This window comes from Grampus griseus (assembly GCF_964374135.1).
Source record: "Grampus griseus genome assembly, chromosome: 14".
NCBI lineage: Eukaryota > Metazoa > Chordata > Mammalia > Artiodactyla > Delphinidae > Grampus > Grampus griseus.
Genome location: NC_139008.1, coordinates 61758121 through 61780119, shown reverse-complemented (window position 1 = coordinate 61780119; position 21999 = coordinate 61758121). Strand labels below are relative to the sequence as shown.

The 21999-nt window shown below is 47.5% G+C and overlaps 1 protein-coding gene across 1 annotated transcript; it reads right to left on the bottom strand.

Moving 5' to 3' along the window:
• Nucleotides 1-1119: 1119 nt before the first annotated feature.
• LOC309832673 (uncharacterized protein C20orf96) lies at nucleotides 1120-19466 on the bottom strand (the record flags this gene model as incomplete). The annotated part of the gene is made up of 9 exons (XM_082670643.1): nucleotides 19436-19466; nucleotides 11861-11973; nucleotides 7235-7393; nucleotides 6659-6758; nucleotides 5617-5774; nucleotides 5435-5536; nucleotides 5188-5274; nucleotides 4345-4463; nucleotides 1120-1180 (listed from the first exon to the last, which is right to left on the bottom strand). The coding sequence occupies exons 1-9, from the start codon at nucleotides 19461-19463 to the stop codon at nucleotides 1120-1122; spliced, it is 927 nt and encodes a 308-aa protein (XP_082526769.1). The 5' UTR covers nucleotides 19464-19466.
• Nucleotides 19467-21999: the final 2533 nt, after the last annotated feature.

Genomic DNA, 21999 nt, shown 5'->3' with positions numbered 1-21999 from the left:
AGTGGATCTGTGAGCGGCCAGAGGCTCTTGGGAGTGGGAACAGTCTGGGTCCCCAGGGAGGCCAATTCTGAGACAGAGCATAGGGTACAGGACATTGACTACTGAGTGTCCTTGGGACCGGCTGAAGGAGGGAGGAGAGAGAGGTGCACAGGGCTGGGCAGAGGGAGGAGTCAAGCTGCAGTGCCGGTCCAGGGGCAGTTTCAGCCAACCCTCCAAGCAGCCCTGGAGCCAGAACAGCCTTTGGTGTTGGCACATTAAGCATCATGGAAGGTGGGAAGAGGCCCGGCTCTCGGCAGCCAAGGCAAAGCCCGAAGGCACTGGCAGCTGGAGGCCACCTGCCAGTGGCCCTCCCGGTAACCGGAGCAAAAGCCCTTGCTGGAGAGGGGTCCAGGCAGCGCCCCTCTTAAGTCCATCGTGAAAGAGTATGTGGCAGGGAACAGCGCCTGACTAGGCACCTGAGGACGAGTTGGTGTTCACGTCCATACACCGTTGGGGTAGAAGCAGTGGACAGACAGATGGCTGGACTGGAAAAGAGATGGCCAGCAGCAGTGAAGGTCCAGCAAGTTCCCAGGTGTATCAAACTCAAGGAATCCCCCCTCCACCCCGGAACTGGCCTCAACAGGTCTGGGCACAAATCAGGTGAGAAACTGGAGTCACACTGCACCAGGGAGGGGGTGGCCCGGAGCCACAGAACCATGGAGACTCAGGCAGGGGGCGGCGCTCCAGCACTTCTCGAGAAGTTTGGAGCCCCAGATGCAGGCAGCACAGTTGCCCACCCCTAATCTTAAGACAAAATCCACTTCTGCCTAGGCTTCTCAGGAAGCCCCAGGCACTGGCAAAAGGCAAACCCAGCTTTATTGGTAAAAAGGACTTGACTAGGAATTCCTACCTGGCTCAAGTAGAAGCACCAACCAAAAGCATGGAGGGAGGGGGGGACACAGGAAGCGGACAGGAAACAGGAAGCACGCAAGGGAGGAAAGGACGGACGGAGGGAGTGTGAGGAAGGAAGGAACTGCAGACCAGCGTCTGGATGGGGACGTGGGCTTGGAAGGAGAGAACTCAAGGCTCTGGGTGTGGGGAAGAGACCAGGGAGGGAGGGGTGGCCCATTGCCCCGCCATCTAGAAGGGCAGCAGCTCTTCCACAGGGATGTTGAGGATGATGTCCATGTTAGGGGTGCACCTGGTAGGAAACAGCAAAGAGGGGTGTGAGACACCAAGCAGGGGCGCCAGAGCTGCAGGTAGGGGAGCACGGCCTCAGAGGAACACAACCTGTGACCTTACAGCAAACACACACACACACACACACACACACACACACACACACACACACACACACACGTCAAAATGGAAAAGGAACTGGTTTGGCAGGACTCATGTTGCCCCACAGAGCTCTGAGGCCAAGAGGAAACAAGAGCTCAGCTCTGAAGTGCTGGGGCCCCTCAGGACGAGCGCTCTCTCTGGAGTCAGGATGACTGGTTTGGAAGCCTAACTCTGTGTCACCTTGAGCATACTGCTTCTCCCCTCTGAGCCTCTGGACATCACTGGGCACCTATGTAACAAGCACTCACTATGTGACAGACCCCAGGCGAGCCTCGTTTCCTCATCTGTCAAGGGGGGAGGGTCCACCTTCAGTCACTGATGGGAAGATTAAATGAGACCAGGCCAGCATGTAATAAGTGCTCAGTAAATGACAGGCATTATTCTTTCCGTAACAGTAGCAAGAGCAGTGGGTTCCCATCTGCACTATCTTCCCATCTCAGTGACCAGCACGAACATTTCCAAGGCTCCAGGATTACATTCTCCCTCCCAGTTCTCTCACCCACTCTCATGGTACATACTGACGCACGCTGAAGGATTTAGACATGAAATGTCAGGATGTCTGCAATTTACAACATTTCAGAAGAAAGAACAAGGAAGAAATGAAGATGAAGCCAATATGGCAAAAATATAACTATTTCTAAATCTAGATGGGTAACTGGGTATTCATCATAATACTCTCTGGACTTTTCTGTATATTTGAAATTGTTCAAAATAATAGTAAAAAAAAAATGCATGTCTGTACTGGCAATGCCCAAATTTCCATCTCCAGTCAGTATCTGTCTTCTGATATCTACACTCGTACCCCCAACTGCCTAGCTGACAGCTCCACGCTGAGGTCTCTGTAAATTAAACTCAGTGTCCCAGTCAACTGCAGACTGACCTGCGTAAGCATCCTTCACCCCCCGGCCCCAGCCTTCCCTCTCTCTGGATCTGGTACCACTACCCACCCTGTGACAAAAGCCAGAAACCCAGGGGTCATTCTTGACACCTCCCTGTCCTTGACTTCCCACATCCAAATATCACCAAGGCCTACGGGTTTACCTTCTTCAATTCTTCTCCACTCCATCCATCTCTCCTCTCTCTTCTGCCACCCACCCTGGCCAAGCCACTCCCGACCCCCCCCCCACACACACGATTGCCAACCAGACTCCCAGCACCTCCTCTGGCCCCTCTCCAATATCTCCTCCACCCTCTTTTCAAAGTAACTCTTCTTGGAATGCAAATCTGATGTCACCACTCAGCTTACAATTTCTTGGCTTTCAGGGTCAAGTATCAAACTCTTCCCTCAGTCTACCGGGCCCTGCGTGGCGGTTCCTAGGGGCTGAGCTGTCCTGCTTCCTCCCCGTTACTCTCCCCACCACTCTGCATTCCAGCCTCATTCAGCCCCTGGTAAACATCAAGTTCCCTCCTACCACACATGCTCCACAGCCTCACTGCTCGGCTTGTGACCCAGGGACTGGCAGCGTCAGCCTCACCCAGGAGCTTCTTAGAAATGCTGACTGCTTAGCCCCACTCCAGACCTACCGGTTCAGCATCTGCTTTGTAACGAGATCTCTAGGGGATTCCTGTGCACGTTCTGGTTGGAGAAGCTCTGCCTAGGGATGCGCCCCTCCCACGTTTTAGGAGGAGAAAGCGTCTTCCCATTCCCGGTGTCTCCCTGCCCGTGGAGGGGCAGCAGCAGGCATACTGCTCCTGGCCTCGCTTTACTCACTCTGCCCCTGGAAAGGGGTACAACGACCTGAACAGTGAGTCTGGAGAATAGGATGGGGCATGGGTGCCCTGTTCCCTCTCAGCCATGAGCAGCCTGCAAGGACGACACTCTCCTCTGCTCCAACACAGCTGACCAAGGAGCTCGACTTGCCTAATTCTGGGTTCACTATTCAGAAGCCAAGATATCTGGAGGTAGAAGCTGTTGCTACCTTCTCTAAAATCAGCTTCATCAGAATAAAAGTGAGCGTCTGGTCCGTGTCTGCCTTGCTCCTTTCAGTCTTATTTCAATGTGTTCAGAGCTCAGATAAGGACGACGGTGCCTACTCACCACACCCCCAAGACGCCAGCACCACCACCTGGAAATGTTCTTCCTTCAGTTTCCCCCTTCAGCCCCTTTTGCCCAGTGAACTTCTATGCATCATCCTTCAGACCTTGGTTTAAACTGTCACATTCTCAGGGAAACCTCTCTTGACCCTCCAGACTCCTCTCTGTCCGGGCTACGCTCTGCCAGCGCCACATCTATGCCTCTGCTTCAGCAGCTCTGGGGTCAGTTGCCGCGGGACCTTTGTCGGTGGCTCGTTATCGATGAATGTCTGGTCCCCTCCTTGGCTCCATGGTGGTAGAGCGAAGGGTTACTGGCACTCACAGTGCCTGGCACTCCATAGGCACATCATAAACTTGACAGTACTTTTTAAGGAAAATAAGAGGAGAATGAAGAATAGGAGGTAGAGGAGGAGGAAAGAAGGGGAGAGGAAGAGAAGGAGATAGACATAGAAGCTAAGAAGAAGAAAAATAATTTGCAGATGGTAAGATCTGCCCCACATAGAGAGGCGTGGCCTGGTGGGATCCTCACCCTCAGACCCAGAGGGCCTGGCCCAAGGGAGGGCAGGCAGAGAACTGGTTTTGGAAGAAGGGAAGTCCTTCCTTTGGGGCCCAGAATTCTGCCCCACGGAGAGAACACCCTTCTTTCCCTGCAGTGTGCCTTCCAGGCCATTCGTCTCTGGAGCCGCCCACCCCACTCAACACTGTCTTCCTGAACACCCCAGGAGCTTAGGGGCGGACCCACTTGGTTGAAACGTGGAATGTGGAATTGGAAGGGTCCAGAGAGATAACCTAACTCAGCCTGCTGTGCAGAGATGGGACACTAAGGCCCAAAGATGGGAAAGGTCACATCTGCTACACAGTCAGGGGCAAAGCCAAGGCAAAAACCCAGCCTCCTGCCTCCTCCACCAGGCTGCCTTCCCCGAGAACAGAGAGCTTCTTCGAGTCCAGAGCGTGGCTAGTTTAAGAGGTAGCTACACAAGGGTCACATACTTGGATCTCCGAAGCAGAACGTCCGCAAACACAGTCTCTCGGGGTTCCCAGATCTGAAACTGGAGCTGCTCCACCTCAGCCCTTAATACGGGTATTTCCTCCTCAAAATGGTCTATGAGCTGAGGAGAGCAGGGGAAAGTGAGAAACGAAACGTTCCCCAACCAAAGGGAGAAAAGGGCAAAGTGAACAAGGATTACTGCTCATTCGTCTACAGAAATGGCCTGGGCTTTGTCACTTTTGTCACTGGGACTTCCGGACTCCAGACGGGGGTCCTCGCTGTGCAGGGCAGGGCTGGCTCACAAGTTACCGACGATGTTTGATGGTTCCGGTTAAGGGTGAGGGGATCGTGGAGAAGGGAGACAGGTTGCAAATGCGTGGCAGCGCTTGACAGTGAGAATTAACGGGGGCTGGTGGACGTGATGAAGGCCATTCACTCGGATAACTGATGAAGGTGCAAGATCACGAAAATTACCGCGAGAGGGTGGTGATGGTGGATTTCATTAACATGGTCATGAGTGACGGTCAATGACAAGAATTAAAGAGGTGGAGACCGGGGCTGGGTAGTGAAATTAAAGTGATGGTCATGTGGTGATGCTTGGCGATGGTGCTGCTGGGTCATGGCTGGTGGTGTTGGTTAATGAGGCAAACCCTAGGCCAGCACGAATCCCCTTCTCAGATGAATGACAAGTGGCATTAATGGCACTGCCAAGCAGGAAGGCTAACACCAGAGGCAGAGACCTCATGAGCGCCACATCAGGACAAGCCTGACTCCCACAGGTCCTGGGGACCACCCACCCTCCTGCTCTAGCACAGGGGTGACGACCACCTTTGCTGCCCACTCACTTCTCGGAACTTGTCCATGTATTTCAGTATGAGCCGGCTATTCCAAGTCTTCTGCAGGAGCGTTTCCTGATGAGCACGCTGGATTTTCTGCAGAGGAAGGAGAGGTCTGGCCCCCAAGTCTGGCCCCAGGGGCGACCATGCACTGGGTAGCATGGTGGGTGTGTGGGGGGCCTGGAGGCAGAGGACAGGGAAAAAAGCAGGGCTGGGGGCAGGACCTGGATACCTGCCACAGTGGCTGGCTACTCACCACCACCAGAGACCTCAGTAGGTTTTTTTTCTTATTCTGAATCTGGTTGGACATAGATGCCAGGACCATTCTGCACATCTCACTGAGGTCATCCAGCTCATCCTGGGGGTCAGCAGGAGGGTGTTGGCCACCAGCCCTGCCTCCCACATGGTCTGGCGAGGCAAGGCCATGGGCTCACCTACCTGCTGGCTGTCCTTCACCTGCTGCAGCTGGCGCACAAGGTTGGCAACCTGGACCGACTTGATGGGATACTCACGGTCCATGTAAGTGCTCATGAAGCTCACTTTCTTGTGGACCTTCTCGATCTTGGCATCCAGCTGTTCCACCTGCTGCTCCAGGTCTGAAGAGATCAGGAGGGACAGAAGGCAGGATCCTCCCTCAAGAACCCCCCTGGGGAGACCCAAGAGGCAAAGCTCTCCTTGACCAATGAATTGGGGTCTGGGCTGCAGCAAGTTCACACAAGGCTGGGAGGTGGTGGACAGTTAAGCCCCTAGAGAGCTCTTTACCTTCACAGGAGAAGAGGCAGTACTGGGTAGGAAAGAAACTATCCCAGTGCAAGATCCCTCGGCAAGCCCCGGCTCTGCCAATGCCACTGCATGACCCTTACCAAGACCCTCCCTCTCTGGACCTCAGTCCCCTCATACACACGCTCCCAAGGCAATGAGCCCAGTGAAATGCGGCAACACTGGCTCCCAAGACATGACCAGGGCAGGATTAAGACAGTCTATCCTGCCACCCTCCATGGAGGGGATCCCCAGCGTCTGAGGCTGCCTGACACACTGCCCCTCCCCTCAGAAGGCTTCTAGTCTGCTCAGGGGAAAGAAACCACAGGCTCAGCAGGTCTGTGGCCAGTGACCTATTCCAGCCACTGACTCCCAGAGGGACGCTGGCAAGAGAGAGGGAGGCTGGGATTGGATGCTGGCTCCTAGCTGTATAACCTTCATTTCCCTTACCCTCAGTTGCCTCATCTGTAAAATGGGAGAAAAGGAAAACTTCCCTGCCTTACAGGTAGTCGGAATGACTGAGAGTGAGCCCGTAAAAACAAAGCACGTAGGGCCTGCAAGCACTAAGTGCTTGATAAGTAAGCTGTCAGCTGTGCATCTTAGCAGAAGGGAGGTGATGGGCCTGATGGTTTCCGAAAGGGAGGTGCAAGGGGAATGCCCAGCCGCTGACCTCCACAGAGGGCCAGGCGAGGGTCAGGGAGTCAGCCCCAGGGATTCTTACTTTGTATCCTGGATTCCTCCTTCTCCTCCCATTCCTGAAGCTCACACTTCATCTGGTGCAGCTTCTTCTTGTTTGAGTACTCCAAGATGTCAGCGATGGTCTGTGGGAGTCGGGGGCGGGGAGGGGGGTCAGCTCACCCCAAGTCTCCACTGGTGCGGCCAAAGCACGGACTGTCAAAGGACTCAGCACTTCCTCAGAGGAGTCTCCAAACCCAACCCCACACATACTGTGTGCCAGGCACAACTCCTCTTCGGGGTGGGTGCAGTTGTGCCCCAGTTTTACAGGGCTCAGAGGTTAACCCAAACTCTTCCAGCTAATAAGTGCTGATGGGGATGAGTCCCCACCCCCCGCCACCCCCAGTCTGATTCCAAAGCCCAGGTAGGTGGGCGGGGGGTGGGGTGGGGCCGGAGTGTGTAAGAGATGTATCCTCCACATGGAGGAAGCAGCTTGCGCAATGGGCCGGGAGAGGCCGGGAGAAAGCAGGAGAGGGCGCCCAAGTGCTCAGGAGGGCGGCGTCGCGGGCTGGACCGCAACGCAGGGCAGAGGCAGGGCTGCGGGGCCACGGTGGGGGCTCACCGTGAAGACGTCCTCCTGCTGCAGCATCACCCGCACTTTCAGGGCCGAGCTGTCGTCCGTGTCCTGGATGGTCTTGATCAGTTCCCCACAGAGCTTGGTGAGGAAGTCCTCGTGGTTGCAGAGCTCCTGGTGCGCGGTTCGCCGGTTCCTGAGCATCGTCTGCAAGCGGAGGAACAGGGAAAGGGGGCAGTGTTTCGTGATGCGCGGAGCTGGCCGGAACCTCCGGGAGCCTAGGGACCACTTCCCTCCCGCCGCAATCCGCCCCCTCGTGGCCTCGACTGGTAAATGCCACCCGAGCTGGGCGGCGGTTCCCCATTGTCTGCGTGTCAGAGCACCTTGAATTATTTCATTCTTTCTGAAACACCCATTTTCCCATAATTTTACACTCTGAGGTGGGGATATATCTTACAGTTGGTGGCGTGTTACGGTCTAATTGACAAATATTTTATTAGTGGGTAATTAAGATAAAGGTACACCTTATTATCAATGGCTTCTTAGAATCGATGAACTATATAGTACTAGCAATAATAGAAAACGCCCAAGTAGGAAAGAAGATGGCCGAGGATATGGGCCTTGTCTGGAGAAGAAGCAGGAGAGGCAGAGTGGATGATAATTGCTACCATTTCTCGTCAGGCAGCTGAGCTGAGTGAGGACTGTTTCATACAACAGCCCCTGGGAAAAGAAGGAGTCTCTACGGGATTAAGGGACTTGCCTAAGGGCCCCCAAGCAGGTACACATAACCTACAATAACAATAACAACAAGAACAATCGCTGAGGGTGCCTCACTCAGCAGGCGGCTCAGGGTATCAGCTTACCCTCCAACAACCCTACGTTCCCCAGCTCTATTTTACTGATAGGTGGATGGATGTTCAGGCAGGTTACATGACTGCCCCAAAGTTGCACAGACAGGAAGTAGTGGCACCGGAACTCGAAAGGCAGACTTCCGACTCCCAATGTCTATCTTTCCACTACATTAAGATGAGGAGCTGAGTGGGCCTAAGGCCGCAAGGCGGGCTGAACCTCACAGCGATCAAGACTTGGATGTTAGGCCTCGACACACCTTGGTTCAAATGCCAGCTCTGCCACTTCCCACCTAAGGGAACCTGGGCACGTTAGTTAGCCTCCCAGAACCCTGCTATACTCATTCCGTATGTTAGGAAACTAATACCGGCTTCAGAGAGCTGCTGCTATAAAAAACAGATGAGGTAATATTCACAGTCAAGCCGCTTAGTGGCGCGTCTCGCACACCCAGGGACGAGTCACCATTCTCACCGGTTCTCACCCTCCGCCTCTGCCAGGCTATGTGCTCTCTGCTTTATTCCTTCTGTTCTTCATTTCTCTGTCCTTTGCTAGAAACTACCTCTTCCTAGCCCTCAGCTGCCATATTCCTCACACGATAATGAGTAATAGTGCAAATGCACAGAGTACGTATTATGAACCCTAAAGTGTGCTAAGCACTTCCCATGCACTACCTCACTTGGGACTATTATTTTTGGCTTTGGTTTTTGTTTTTTTTTTGCGGTACGCGGGCCTCTCACTCTTGTGGCCTCTCCCGTTGTGGAGCACAGGCTCCGGACGCGCAGGCTCAGTGGCCATGGTTCACGGGCCCAGCCGCTCCGTGGCACGTGGGATCTTCCCGGACCAGGGCACAAACCCGTGTCCCCTGCATCGGCAGGTGGACTCTCAACCACTGCACCACCAGAGAAGCCCACTTGGGACTATTATTATCCCCACTTTAGAGAAGCAGAACTTGAGGGTCAGAGAGATGCAGTACCTTACCCAAGGTCACCCATCGCAGAGCCGTTGTCCTTGAAGTCTGGGCTCCTAGCCACTCCACCATCTTGCCTTCACATCTCCAGACCAAAACATCTCCAAATATGGCCCACAGGGACCAGAAGCATCTTGTGAAAAATGCCAGCCTCTTGAGTCTCGGGCCCACTGAGCCCCACTCCCAGGTGATTCTGATAAAGTGTAGAATTAATGACCTCTGCTCTAGAAATGGATCTTCTCTGACCACCAGCTCTAGGGTAGAAACCCTACTTTGTGCCGTCCTGACCCTTACCCAATTTGTAATTACATAATTACAGTTTGTAATTATGTCTCCCCTTTTCCCAATTTATTTTTCTCCTAGGACTCATCACTACCAAGCATAACATGTTTTTCTTATCTTGTTTCGTGTCTGTCTACTCAACTAGAATTTTACAGCCAGGAGGGCAGGGGCTTTGGTTGTTTTGTCACAGCTGTATGTATCTCCAGCACACAGGACAGTGCCTAGAGCTCCATAAGTATGGGTTGATAAACTGATGAGTACTATTCTTTGGGGGTTTAAATTCATTTATTATGTGTCTCCCCACTAAAGTATAAGCTCCATCATAGCACAGATTCTAAGGGCCGTGTTCACGGCTGTGTCCCCAACACCCAGCTTGGTGCCTGGCATATCGTAGGCATTCTCTCAGGAGTTGTTGATCGAGTAAGTGACTGTCCTAAGGCTGAGGGGCAGAGTCAGGATCCTACTTCATATCCAAGAACAAACCAACTGAGTCATTTCTACTCCCTTGCTCTGTTTCCCCCTTGTCCCCACAGCCCGTTCTGCACACAGCAGCAGCAGCCCAAGGACTCCTGTGAAAATCTAAGTCAGATCATTTCCCCACTCTACTCAGAATCCTCCAGGGTCTTCCTGCCTTACTCTATGCAAACACAAAGCCTAATCATGGACTACAGGGCTGTATACAAGCTATCTCCTTCCCCCCACAGCCCACCATCTTTCTTCCTCATCACCTGGCCCATCACTGACCTCACACCAACCTCAGGGCCTTTGCACTTCCAGCTTCTTGGCCTGGAACATTCCCCCTCAGATTTCACCACCTTAGCAGCCTTCCCTGACCACTCTCCTAAAACAGTCATGGCCACTCCATCCTCTGTGCCTCTTAAGCCCCTAACCTTATTTTACACTTCTTCATAGCTCTTAACCCTCACTACACATATTACATTTTTATCTGTCTTACTTATTGTCTGTCTCCCCGAGTAGAATGTGAGCTCCCTAAGGTCAGAGTCCACATCACTGGTGAATCCCCACACCTAGAACAGGGTCTGGCACATAGTAGGTGCTCAAATATTTGTTGACTAAACAAATGAATGATTACAAGAGACAGTATTAGGAACTGGTTAGGAGCACAACTTTTAGAGCCAATTGTCCAAGTTCATGTTTCAAACAAAAACACATAAACCCTTCTAAAGTCAGGATAAAAATAACATCAGAGGGCTTCCCTGGTGGCACAGTGGTTGAGAGTCCGCCTGCCAATGCAGGGGACACGGGTTCGTGCCCCGGTCCGGGAAGATCCCACATGCCACGGAGCGGCTGGGCCCGTGAGCCAGGGCGGCTGAGCCTGCGCGCCCGGAGCCTGTGCTCCGCAATGGGAGAGGCCACAACAGTAAGAGGCCCGCATACCGCAAAAAAATAAAAATAAAAAAATAACATCAGAAATATGAGTTCCTACTTTACGAATGCAGGGCTGCCTCTAAACCATTTTTGCAAAATTGAAGGTTAAAGGAAAAAAAAGGTTTCAAGGCAAATACATTTTTCCCTATTTCTTTATATAAGTCATCGTTCATTGACTCATATTAAAAACTTTCCTGAAGAAGTTAAGAATTCTTCTATAGTATTTTGTAGTATTTATAGTATTTGGTATTTTACTTTCTCCTATGGACACAAAAGCCCCCTCTTCTTCTAGTCATTTCAAATACTTTGAAACAATGTTCAGAAGCCATAAAAAAACAATGGATGGTAAGAAAATCAATTATCAAAAGTTCTATTAGTTGATGTGAAAATTTTTAATAGTAAGCTCCTAAGCCTTGCTTTAAGATGCACTGTATTCCGTAAAAGGCTAATTTACTGGAAATTTTAAAAGGAACAAGCCACTAAATTGTGTTCCTAATGCAGTAAAATAAAAAGTGATTCTGCTCAGAGGGAGCACAGTCCTGCCAACACATTGATCTTGGACTTCTGGCCTCCAGAACTGTGAGACAATAAATTTCTATTGTTTTAAGTCAAAAAAAAAAAAATTAGTGATTTGTTTCCCTGGGATCCTCCAAAGGTGAACAGCGAGTTGGTTTTATTTGTTCTTTCATAGATGTTCATATATTTCATGTTTTAATGCATTGCAGTCATTAATGTTAAAAAAAAAAAGTGATTCTGATCATTTTCCTGAGTCTTAAACACAAAAGCAAGGGACTTCCCTAATGGTCCAGTGGTTAAGACTCTGTGCTCCCAAAAAAAGATTCTGTGCTCCCAATGCAGGGGGCGCAGGTTCGATCCCTGGTCAGGGAACTAAGATCCCACATGCCTTGCAGCGCGGCCAAAAAATACAAAAACAAAGGCAAACTACTGTTTGCCTAACTGGCTTTGACCCCTGGTACTGCATTTTCTAGCTGCGTGGTCTGTGTCATCTCCCTGCACCTCGGTTTCCCCATCTGTAGAAGAGGGATGATGATAAGCGTGCCCACGGGTTTGCTGTGAGGATGAGGGGTCAAGTCAGGCACCCATGAAGTGCTCAGTGCGTGTTTGCTATCACCATCCCCCGCCCCCTGCCCTGGGCCCTGGTGCCTGCGGAAAGATGCTCGTCATACTCTCACTAGTCGGATTTTGGTCTGTGTCTTCCCCGAGTCCAACTTTCCTCTGCGCAGTTCTAGTGGATTCCTCGGCTGACTTGTCATCCACAAGGTGGGCTTGGATTGCAACCCTAGGGGATAGGAAAGGACAGAGAGAGTGTGAGGGTAGAGGCAGGTCTGGGGTCAGGTCCCAGGGAATGCACCAGCCATGAGAAACCTCAATGCCATCCACTCATGTCCTTATAATATACGACAGTGAGACTGAGGAATGAAGCTCACATCCATCAGTTAGCTCCCAGGCTCCACTCTGAGCCTTGTTATAACGGACAGAGAAGCCCAGGAGACTTCCACATACCACAGTGACGGTGGGGTTGAACAGAGGGGAGGAGAGGGGTAGCAGCAGGAGATGGCCAGACATCCCCAATCTCTCCCACCAAGCTGGCCGGTGGCAAGCTCAGAAGGGGTAGGGGTTAATAGCAACAACTAATGAAGCAGACAGCCTGGGTTTGAATCTGAATTCTGCCTTCTACTAGCTATATGACCTTAGGTAGGTCACATGACCTCTCTGTCCCTCAGCTTTCCCATCTGTAAAACAGAAATAATCATCATGCCTACCTCACAGAGTTGTAGTGAAATTAAAAAAGAAGTTACTATAAAGTATTTAGAATAGTGCCTAACCCATATTCAGTGCTAAATATAAATTACTAGCTGTCACTGTTATTACCAATGACCTGAGAATTGGGATCAGGACCACAGCATCAGATAAAGGCACAGGAGCCGTGCAAAATGCTAACCAGCTGTCTCCGGAATACCTGTAAAAGCTGTGGTCCTGCCGGATGAGAAGTACACGAAAATAATTCAGATCGGAAGAAGGCATTAGGAGGGCATGTTCTGAGAATCCCTGCTTCCTCTCCACACATCCTGCGCAGTTATGAGGCAAATCACACAGATGACCACAAACGCTACTGCTGCCTTGTCAGCCCCCGCCAACATCTCTGTTGGAGGTGCAACCCAGTTCATTTTTGAAAAATATTATTTATTTTATGGATCAATATCCTTAATTTAGTATTAAGTGTTGAAGTGACAAAGTAAAATTAGAGTAATTTTGTGTTAAAGTTATGAATTATCTGTATGTATCTGGTATTGAATTGTATTGTTTGAGAGATGGAGTGATTAATAGATTAATTTTGTGGTTCTAATTTAAAATGTGTAAGTGAGATTTTGATTTAGATTTGTTTTGAGTTGAAAGGTTTAATACATTCTTATTAAATGTGTATAAATTACAATTTTTAAATGAACATAAGATTATCCATATTTAGAAGTTTATTTATTAGATATACAAGAATTACATTAAATACCCAATGGTTTTGTTCATCAGAACAAGTGAACTCTTTGAAAATGAAAGTGAATATATTAAATTTTAAAGGTGGCTTAAACGATTTAGGAGAATTTAATTAACCAACTTCCAAAACCCCCTTCACGAGGGTTTTTAAAAATTATAACATTTGTAAGCTGAACTTAAATACTTAGCAAGATTTATTGCTTTAATAAAGAGTATTTCTTTTCATTAATGGTGGTAGCCCTGATTTATTATTTTTGTAATTAAACTTTTTATTTTTAAATAAATTCAGATTACATTTACTTAAGAAATAATGAAGAGAAACCCTATGTTCCCTTAACCCAATTTTTCCCGACCGTAACATCTTGCAAAACTAAGTACGATATCACAACCAGAACACTGAAAGACAGAACATTTCCACAACCACAAGGATCTCTTATGCTGCCTTTTATTGCCACACCCACTTCCTCCCCTTCCATGCTCCCCCTACCTATGTCAATCACTAATCTGTTCTCCATTTCTACAAATTCTGTCATTCCCAGATGGCTATACAAATGGAATCATACAGTATGTCACTTCTGAGATAGGCTTTTTTCACTCAGCATAATTCTCTGGAGATTCATCCAAGTGAGTGAATGTATCAAAAGTTCTTTCCTTCTTCTTGCTGAACAGTACTACATGCTATGGAATGGATGTACCATCGTTTGTTTTTTGTTGTTGTTGCTGTTGTTTTTTGGGGGTTTTTTGCGGTACGCGGGCCTCTCACTGCTGCGGCCTCTCCCGTTGCAGAGCACAGGCTCCGGACGCGCAGGCTCAGCGGCCATGACTCACGGGCCCAGCCGCTCCGCGGCATGCGGGATCCTCCCAAACCGGGGCACGAACCCGTGTCCCCTGCATCGGCAGGCGGCCTCCCAACCACTGCGCCACCAGGGAAGCCCACCATAGTTTGTTTAACTACTCACTCATTAAAGGACATCTGGATTGTTTCCAGTTTGGGGGTATTATGAATAAGGCTACTCTGGAACTTTCATGCACTTTTTTTTTTTTTTTTCACTTTTTAAAATTGAAGTACAGTTGATTTACAAGTTGTCTTAGTTTCTGGTGTACAGCAAAGTGATTCAGTTATATATATATATATATATATATATATATATATATATATATACTTTTCATATTCTTTTCCATTATAGTTTATTACAAGATATTGAATATAATTCCCTATGGTATACAGTAGGACCTTGTTGTTTATCTATTTTATATATACTAGTTTGTATCTGCTAATCCCAAACTTCTAATTTATCTCTACACCCACCTTTCCCCTTTGGTAACCATAAGTTTGTTTTCTATGTCTGTGAGTCTGTTTCTGTTTTGTAAATAAGTTCATTTGTATCATATTTTAGGTTCCACATATAAATGATATCATACGATATTTGTCTTTCTGATTCACTTCACTTAGTATGGTAATCTCTAGGTCCATCCATGTTGCTGCAAATGGCATTATTTCATTCTTTTTTATGGCTGTGTAGTATTCCTGTGTGTGTGTGTGTGCGCGCGTCTGTGTGTGTATACACACCACATCGTCTTTTTTTTTTTAAACATCTTTATTGGAGTATAATTGCTTTACAATGGTGTGTTAGTTTCTGCTGTATAACAAAGTGAATCAGCTATACATATACATATATCCCCATATCTCCTCCCTCTTGCGTCTCCCTCCCACCCTCCCTAACCCACCCTTCTAGGTGGTAACAAAGCACCAAGCTGCTCTCCCTGTGCTATGTGGCTGCTTCCCACTAGCTATGTATTTTACATTTGGTAGTGTACATATGTCCATGCCACTCTCTTTTTGTCCCAGCTTACCCTTCCCCCTCCCAGTGTCAAGTCCATTTTCTACATCTGCATCTTTATTCCTGTCCTGCCCCTAGGTTTTTCAGAACCTTTATTTTTTTATAGATTCCATATATATGTGTTACCATACAGTCTTTGTTTTTCTCTTTCTGACTTACTTCACTTTGTATGACAGACTCTAGGTCCAACCACCTCACTACAAATAACTCAATTTTGTTTCTTTTTATGGCTGAGTAATATTCCATTGTATATATGTGCCACATATTCTTTATCCATTCATCTGTCGATGGACACTTAGGTTGCTTCCATGTCCTGGCTATTGTAAATAGAGCTGTAATGAACATTGTGGTACATGACTCTTTGAATTATGGTTTTCTCAGGGTATATGCTCAGTAGTGGGATTGCTGGGCTGTATGGTAGTTCTATTTTTAGTTTTTAAAGGAACCTCCATACTGTTCTCCATAGTGGCTGTATCAATTTACATTTCCCCCAACAGTGCAAGAGGGTTCCCTTTTCCCCACACCTTCTCCAGCATTTATTGTTTGTAGATTTTTTGATGATGGCCATTCTGACTGGTGTGAGGTGATGCCTCATTGTAGTTTTGATTTGCATTTCTCTAATGATTAGTGATGTTGAGCATCCTTTCATGTGTTTGTTAGCAATCTGTATATCTTCTTTGGAGAAATGTCTGTTTAGGTCTTCTGTCCATTTTTGTATTGGGTTGTTTGTTTTTTTGATATTGAGCTGCATAAGCTGCTTGTAAATTTTGGAGATTAATCCTTTGTCAGTTGCTTCATTTGCAAATATTTTCTCCCATTCTGAAGGTTGTCTTTTCATCTTGTTTATGGTTTCCTTTGCTGTGCAAAAGCCTTTAAGTTTCATTAGGTCCCATGTGTTTATTTTTGTTTTTATTTCCATTTCAGGAGGTGGGTCAAAAAGGATCTTGCTGTGATGTATGTCATAGAGTGTTCTGCCTATGTTTTCCTCTAAGAGTTTTATAGTGTCTGGCCTTCTATTTAGGTCTTTAATCCATTTTGAGTTTATTTTGTGTATGGTGTTAGGGAGTGTTCTAATTTCATTCTTTTACATGTAGCTGTCCAGTTTTCCCAGCACCACTTATTGAAGAGGCTGTCTTTTCTCCGCTGTATATTCTTGCCTCCTTTACCAAAGATAAGGTGACCATATGTGCGTGGGTTTATCTCTGGGCTTTCTATCCTGTTCCATTGATCTATATTTCTGTTTTTGTGCCAGTACCATACTGTCTTGATTACTGTAGCTTTGTAGTATAGTCTGAAGTCAAGGAGCCTGATTCCTCCAACTCCATTTTTCTTTCTTAAGATTGCTTTACTATTCAGGGTCTTTTGTGTTTCCATCCAAATTGTGGAATTTTTTGTTCTAGTTCTGTGAAAAATGCCAGTGGTAGTTTGATAAGGATTGCATTGAATCTGTAGATTGCTTTGGGTAGTATAGTCATTTTCACAATGTTGATTCTTCCAATCCAAGAACATGGTATATCCCTCCATCTGTTTATATCATCTTTAATTTCTTTCATCAGTGTCTTATAGTTTTCTGCATACAGGTCTTTTGTCTCCTTAGGTAGGTTTATTCCTACCTAAGGTATTTTACCTTTTGGATATGCTCTTGCACTGGTTTTTTTGTGACCATAAGTTTCACGTCTCTGTAACAAATGCCCAAGAGTGCAATTGTTGGATCATCATGGGAAATGTGTGTTTAGTTTCGTAGGAAACTGTCATATTCTTTTCCAGAATGGCAGCTCCATTTCACATACCCACAAGCAATGTATGCATGACCCAGTTTCTCCTCGTTGCCAACATTTGGTGTTACTACTATTTTCCATTTTACCCATTCTGATAGGTGTGCAGTGACACCTCATTGTGGTTTAATTTGCATAGCCCTAATGGATAATGATGTTGAACATCTTTTCACGTGCTTATTTACCATGTGTATTTCGTCTTTGGGTGAAATGCCTCTTCATGTCTTTTGCCCATTTTCTAACTGAATTGTTTTTCTAGTGAGTTTTGATGGTTCCCAATATATTCTACAAAGCAGTCCTTTGTCAGATATGTGGTTTGCAAACATTTTCTCCAAGTCTGTAGCTTGTCTTTTCATACTCTTAACAGAGTCTTTCAAAGAACAAAAGTCTTAAATTTTGATGAAGTCCAACTTGTCCATTTATTTCATTTTTCTTTTATGGATCCAGCTGTTTGTGTAAAGTCAAAGAACTCTTCACTTGGCCATCAGTCCCAAAGATTTTTCTCTCCTATGTTTTTTTCTAAAAGTTTTACTGTTTTACATTTTACATTTATTTTTTACTTCATTTCTCCAGTGGTTGACTGTGGGTCCTGGAGCCAAACTGCCAAATATCACAGTCTGGATGTGCCCATCCTACCTGTGACCTTGGGAGTTACACCTGTCTGTGCCTCAGGTTCCTCATCTGTAAGAGGAGGTGATAACAACAGCACTCACCTCATGGGGTTGTTGGGAAGATTAAATGAAGTGACAGGTGTAAAGTGTTGAGAACAGTATCTAGCACATAGTAAGTGCTTGGTATACGGTAACTGCTCTTGTTCTGTTTGTGGGTGTGTCTGTTACATATCTCACCGCTTCCCCAGTGAAAGAAAAGGGCAAGAGTTTCCTTGTAGATGCTGTTTGAATAGGGTCTAGGACCAAAGACAAAAATTCTGTCACTACCACCAGGTCTTGGGCTTCCCTGGTGGCGCAGTGGTTGAGAGTCCGCCTGCCGACGTAGGGGACACGGGTTCGGGCCCTGGTCCAGGAAGATCCCACATGCCGCGGAGCGGCTGGGCCCGTGAGCCATGGCCGCTGAGCCTGCGCGTCCGGAGCCTGTGCTCTGCAACGGGAGAGGCCGCAACAGTGAGAGGCCCGCGTACAGCAAAAAAAAAAAAAACTACCACCAGCTCTTGTGCTCATCACTTTATATCAATGACTCTCGACAGGGGTGTTTTAGATATATTGGCGGGGGGGGATCTATGGGTTCTCATTGGGGGCCCAAGTGGCATCTATAGGTGGGGGCCAGGGACACAAGATATCCCCCAGAACAGGACAACCCCATAGAACATAGAATTCTCCTGTCCTGCATAACTTTCCTAAGTCCTACTAGATATGACATAGGTAAAACCCCTATTTATAACAATCCGATCCCAGAATCTGACTCTGTTTTACATATAGCCACAAAGAATATTTTTCAGGGTTTTACTATAATGCTGAATTTTCCAAGAAAGCAGCTACAATCAAGGGAAGATTGTGCTTTTTTTGTTTAGAACTTTACCAAGAGATGGGCACCACTTTGGAAATCACAGTTGCAATGAAAAATCCCTCTTGGTATTTTGAGTCCCTGATTTCCCACCGTGTGTCACTCTGCATTTGCAACTGTTATGTTCACCATGACTCCACATCTATGAGTAAGCTTCTGAAGACTTTCTAATGTCTTCTAACGGACTCCATCCTGAGCATTTACATACTGAAATATACTTTATTTAACTATAAATAACTTTCCATTTCCTTTACAGTTATGGTATTAAATTAATATTTAAAAATTATATATGTAGGTAGGTTATATTATCTATGAAGTTTATTTCAGGATACTAAAGGAATATTACAAAATATTTGTAATATTTGTCATTAAAAGGAGTGTTGGGTCTGAATAACAATGCTTTACACAGATCTTCTCATTTAATTCTCACAACAATCCTATCAGGTAAAGATTAGTGTCCTCATTTTACAAATGAGAAAACAAAAACTCATTCATCTTTCTCACTTTCCCAAGAGAGCAGATGGGAGAGCCAAGGTCTGAACCCGTGTCTGCCTGAGCCAAGGCCTCAGAACTCCCCTGGAAGGCATGACAGTGATGTGGCAGAGATTATCCCAAGTTCACCAAACCCTGTTTTCTTTTCCTCCTGGACACATAGCTGGACTATATTTCCCATCTTCCCTTGTGGTTAAGGGTAGGCATGTGACTGAGTTATGGACACTGGAATATGAGTAGAAGTGATGTGTGTCACTTCAAGTCTATGCCCTGAAAAAGAAATACCCACAGGATCATCCATACTCTTGCTCTCTCTCTTCTCTCTCTGCTGGATGCAAAAGTACCCAGCAGAGGACTTCAAGGCCTTAAAAAATGTCATTGTCACAAGGTGAAGGAGCCTAGATCCCTGAATGATCACATGAAAAAGATTACTCCCTCCCCGCTAGATCCACAAATGTACTTCAACATAAATGAGAAATATGTTTCTGTATCAATACTTGAAATCTGGGGATTGTTTGTTATAGCAGTTAGCCTACCCTGATATAAATGTTGTCACCAAGGGCCAAGAGCATCCACTCCATCCTGTCCCCAACTCCACCAGCACCCAAGTGCCTCTGCCCACCTGGCTGGACGGTAGTCCAGGTCTTCATTTTGCTTTTCTGAGTGTTGACAGCTCGTGGGATCGGAGGCAGAGTAGATGGCTTGGCTTTCTGCTTGGACCGCTGCCATGGAATATAATCCTACCAGACATAACACAAATCAGTCACACAACTCATGGGCTCAAATCCCAGCTTACCCCCTTACAGATATCTGTAACCTTGATCAAGTGGATTTACCTCTCTGAGCCTCAATTTTCTCATCTGTAAACTGGATCTAATTATAAAAGCTACCTCCACAGGTTGGTACAAAAATTCCAAAAGATGATATTTGTAAAGCATGTGGTAAGTGTTCCATAAGTGTTAGCTATCACTTTTTCAGCAGCCAGCCAGAATTTACTAAGCACATCGGCTGGGAGGTGCTAAGAACTAACTGTGAGAAACAGAAGGCATGGAAAAGACCCAACAGGAAAGCAATCAGAGATAAATAAGAGAGCAGCATAATACACCCTTACATCCTGATAGGTGGTGAGAAAACTGAGCTTCAGAGCCACGCCCCGGGTCCCACAGCAAATGCATGACAGAGCCGGGCCTGGAATTCAGGTTTCTGGATTCTATTGCCCAGGACAGTCACCGCCGTGGGCGTTGAGAGCAAGCTGACTGCAAGCCCAGGGTCAGCAAGCCCCACCCACATACCTTCCCTAGCCCTCTTGGACTCACCAGAACCTGGAACTGGGGGACTGTGGAGCAAATCCCAGCGTGGTTGAGTCTGGATTGGGGCGGGAAAGAACTCCCATCATTCCCAACCCATGGGATGCAAGCAGCAAACGTGAAACTGGCATGGGGTCTCGAAGCCGAAATCTCACCCACTAGGGACACAAGCCAAGCAGGGGCTGGAGAGCTCGAGGGAGAGGCGGGGCTCGGGAGATGGGGCGGGTGGGGGGGGGGAGGGCGGGGTCAAAAGGCCTTGGGACAACACCCGGCGAGGACCCAGCCAGAGATAGGTTGGGCGCACGCATGCGCGGTCCACAGCCCCTCCATACGCCTTTTACGTACTTCGGAGAGACGCGCGCCATTAGGGGGAATGGAAGAAGAGTCCGGAGGCCTTGGGGCCCCGATTTTTTGGGATGCCTATTTGTTCGGCTTCTCCAACTTCCTTGTCTCAGCGTGGGTCGCGCGGTAACCAAGGCCACTCAAACTTCCCAGCGAGACCTGCCGCTTTCTTGCCTGTCTTGGTCTCCAAGGAAACGGACGCAGACTACCGAGCGCCTAGAGGAACGAATATCGCAAGGGAAGAAGTAGCTCTCTCCACATTCTTCTCATCGTGGTTTCAAATTCCTCTCAGCTGGCCCAGCCTATCATGCTAAAGAATCAAGTCATATTTCTCCTCTCAGCAAACCTCCATCACTTCCTTCTCCATCCTTACTCTTGCCTAATGACATTGCTTCCTATTTTACGAGGAAAATCACGGGGCTCAGTAAACTCATAATTTCACATCACTTCATTCACCCACCTACATGCCTCCCTCCTGAGACTATGTGTAAACTGCCTACTGACACCGATTCCTACAATTGTGCACTGAATCCTGTCCTCACTCATTTTCTCTATGATATTCCCTGGGCAATTCTCCCCGTTTTCTCCATCACCCCTTCCTCTGTATTATTCTCATCGCTTTACCAACATATTTTAATTTCTCCTATTAAAAAAAGTGACCACTTAGCATCCAGCTACCCTCCTGTTTCTGCTTCACTTTACAGCAAAACTTCTAGAGAGGTTTGCCTACTGTTTCCCATTCCTTTCCGCCTGTTCAGTCAGGCTTTCACTCTCCACCTCTCCTCTGGAACTGCCCTTGTCAACACTACCAGTGACCTCCGTTTTGCTAATCCCCACGGTCACCTCTCAGCCCTCATCTTACTGAGCCTGTCTGCAGCATTTGACACAACAGATCACTCCCTCCTTGACACACTTTCTAAACTGGTGTCCAGCAAACCACTCTCTTGTGTTGCTTCCTACCTACTTCTCTTCTCCTTTCCTGGTTTCTCCTCTTCTCCCTTTACTCCCAGGTCACCCCAGGACTCAGACCGAGCCCTCTCTTTTTCTCTGTCCATTCTCACTACATTTGTGCTCCCTTCCGGTCTTGTGACTTCAGATGCCAACTCTAGATGCCTCCCAGACTCAATTCTCTAGCCTCTCCATTGAATTCCAGACACATACATCCAACTGCCTATTCAACATCTCCACCTGGGCGCCTAAGGGGCAACTCTAACATTGAATATTTCCCCAAAAGCATTCTTCCCCAACTCAAAGTGGCAACTCTTTTTCTGGAGTCATTCTTTTTCATTCTCCACCTCCACTCTCCCGCACCACACGGCATGAGGGATCTTATTTCCCCCCACCAGGGATCAAACATGCTGCCTGCAGCGCGGAGCCCTAACCACTGGACCTGGACCTCCAGGGAATTCCCCTGCAGTCATTCTTAACTCATCTTTTGACTCATCCTCATCCCACAACCAAATCTGTCAGCAATACCTTCAAAGTAATCTGGAATAAGACTGCTTACTACTACCACCACCCGTACAAATATATACCC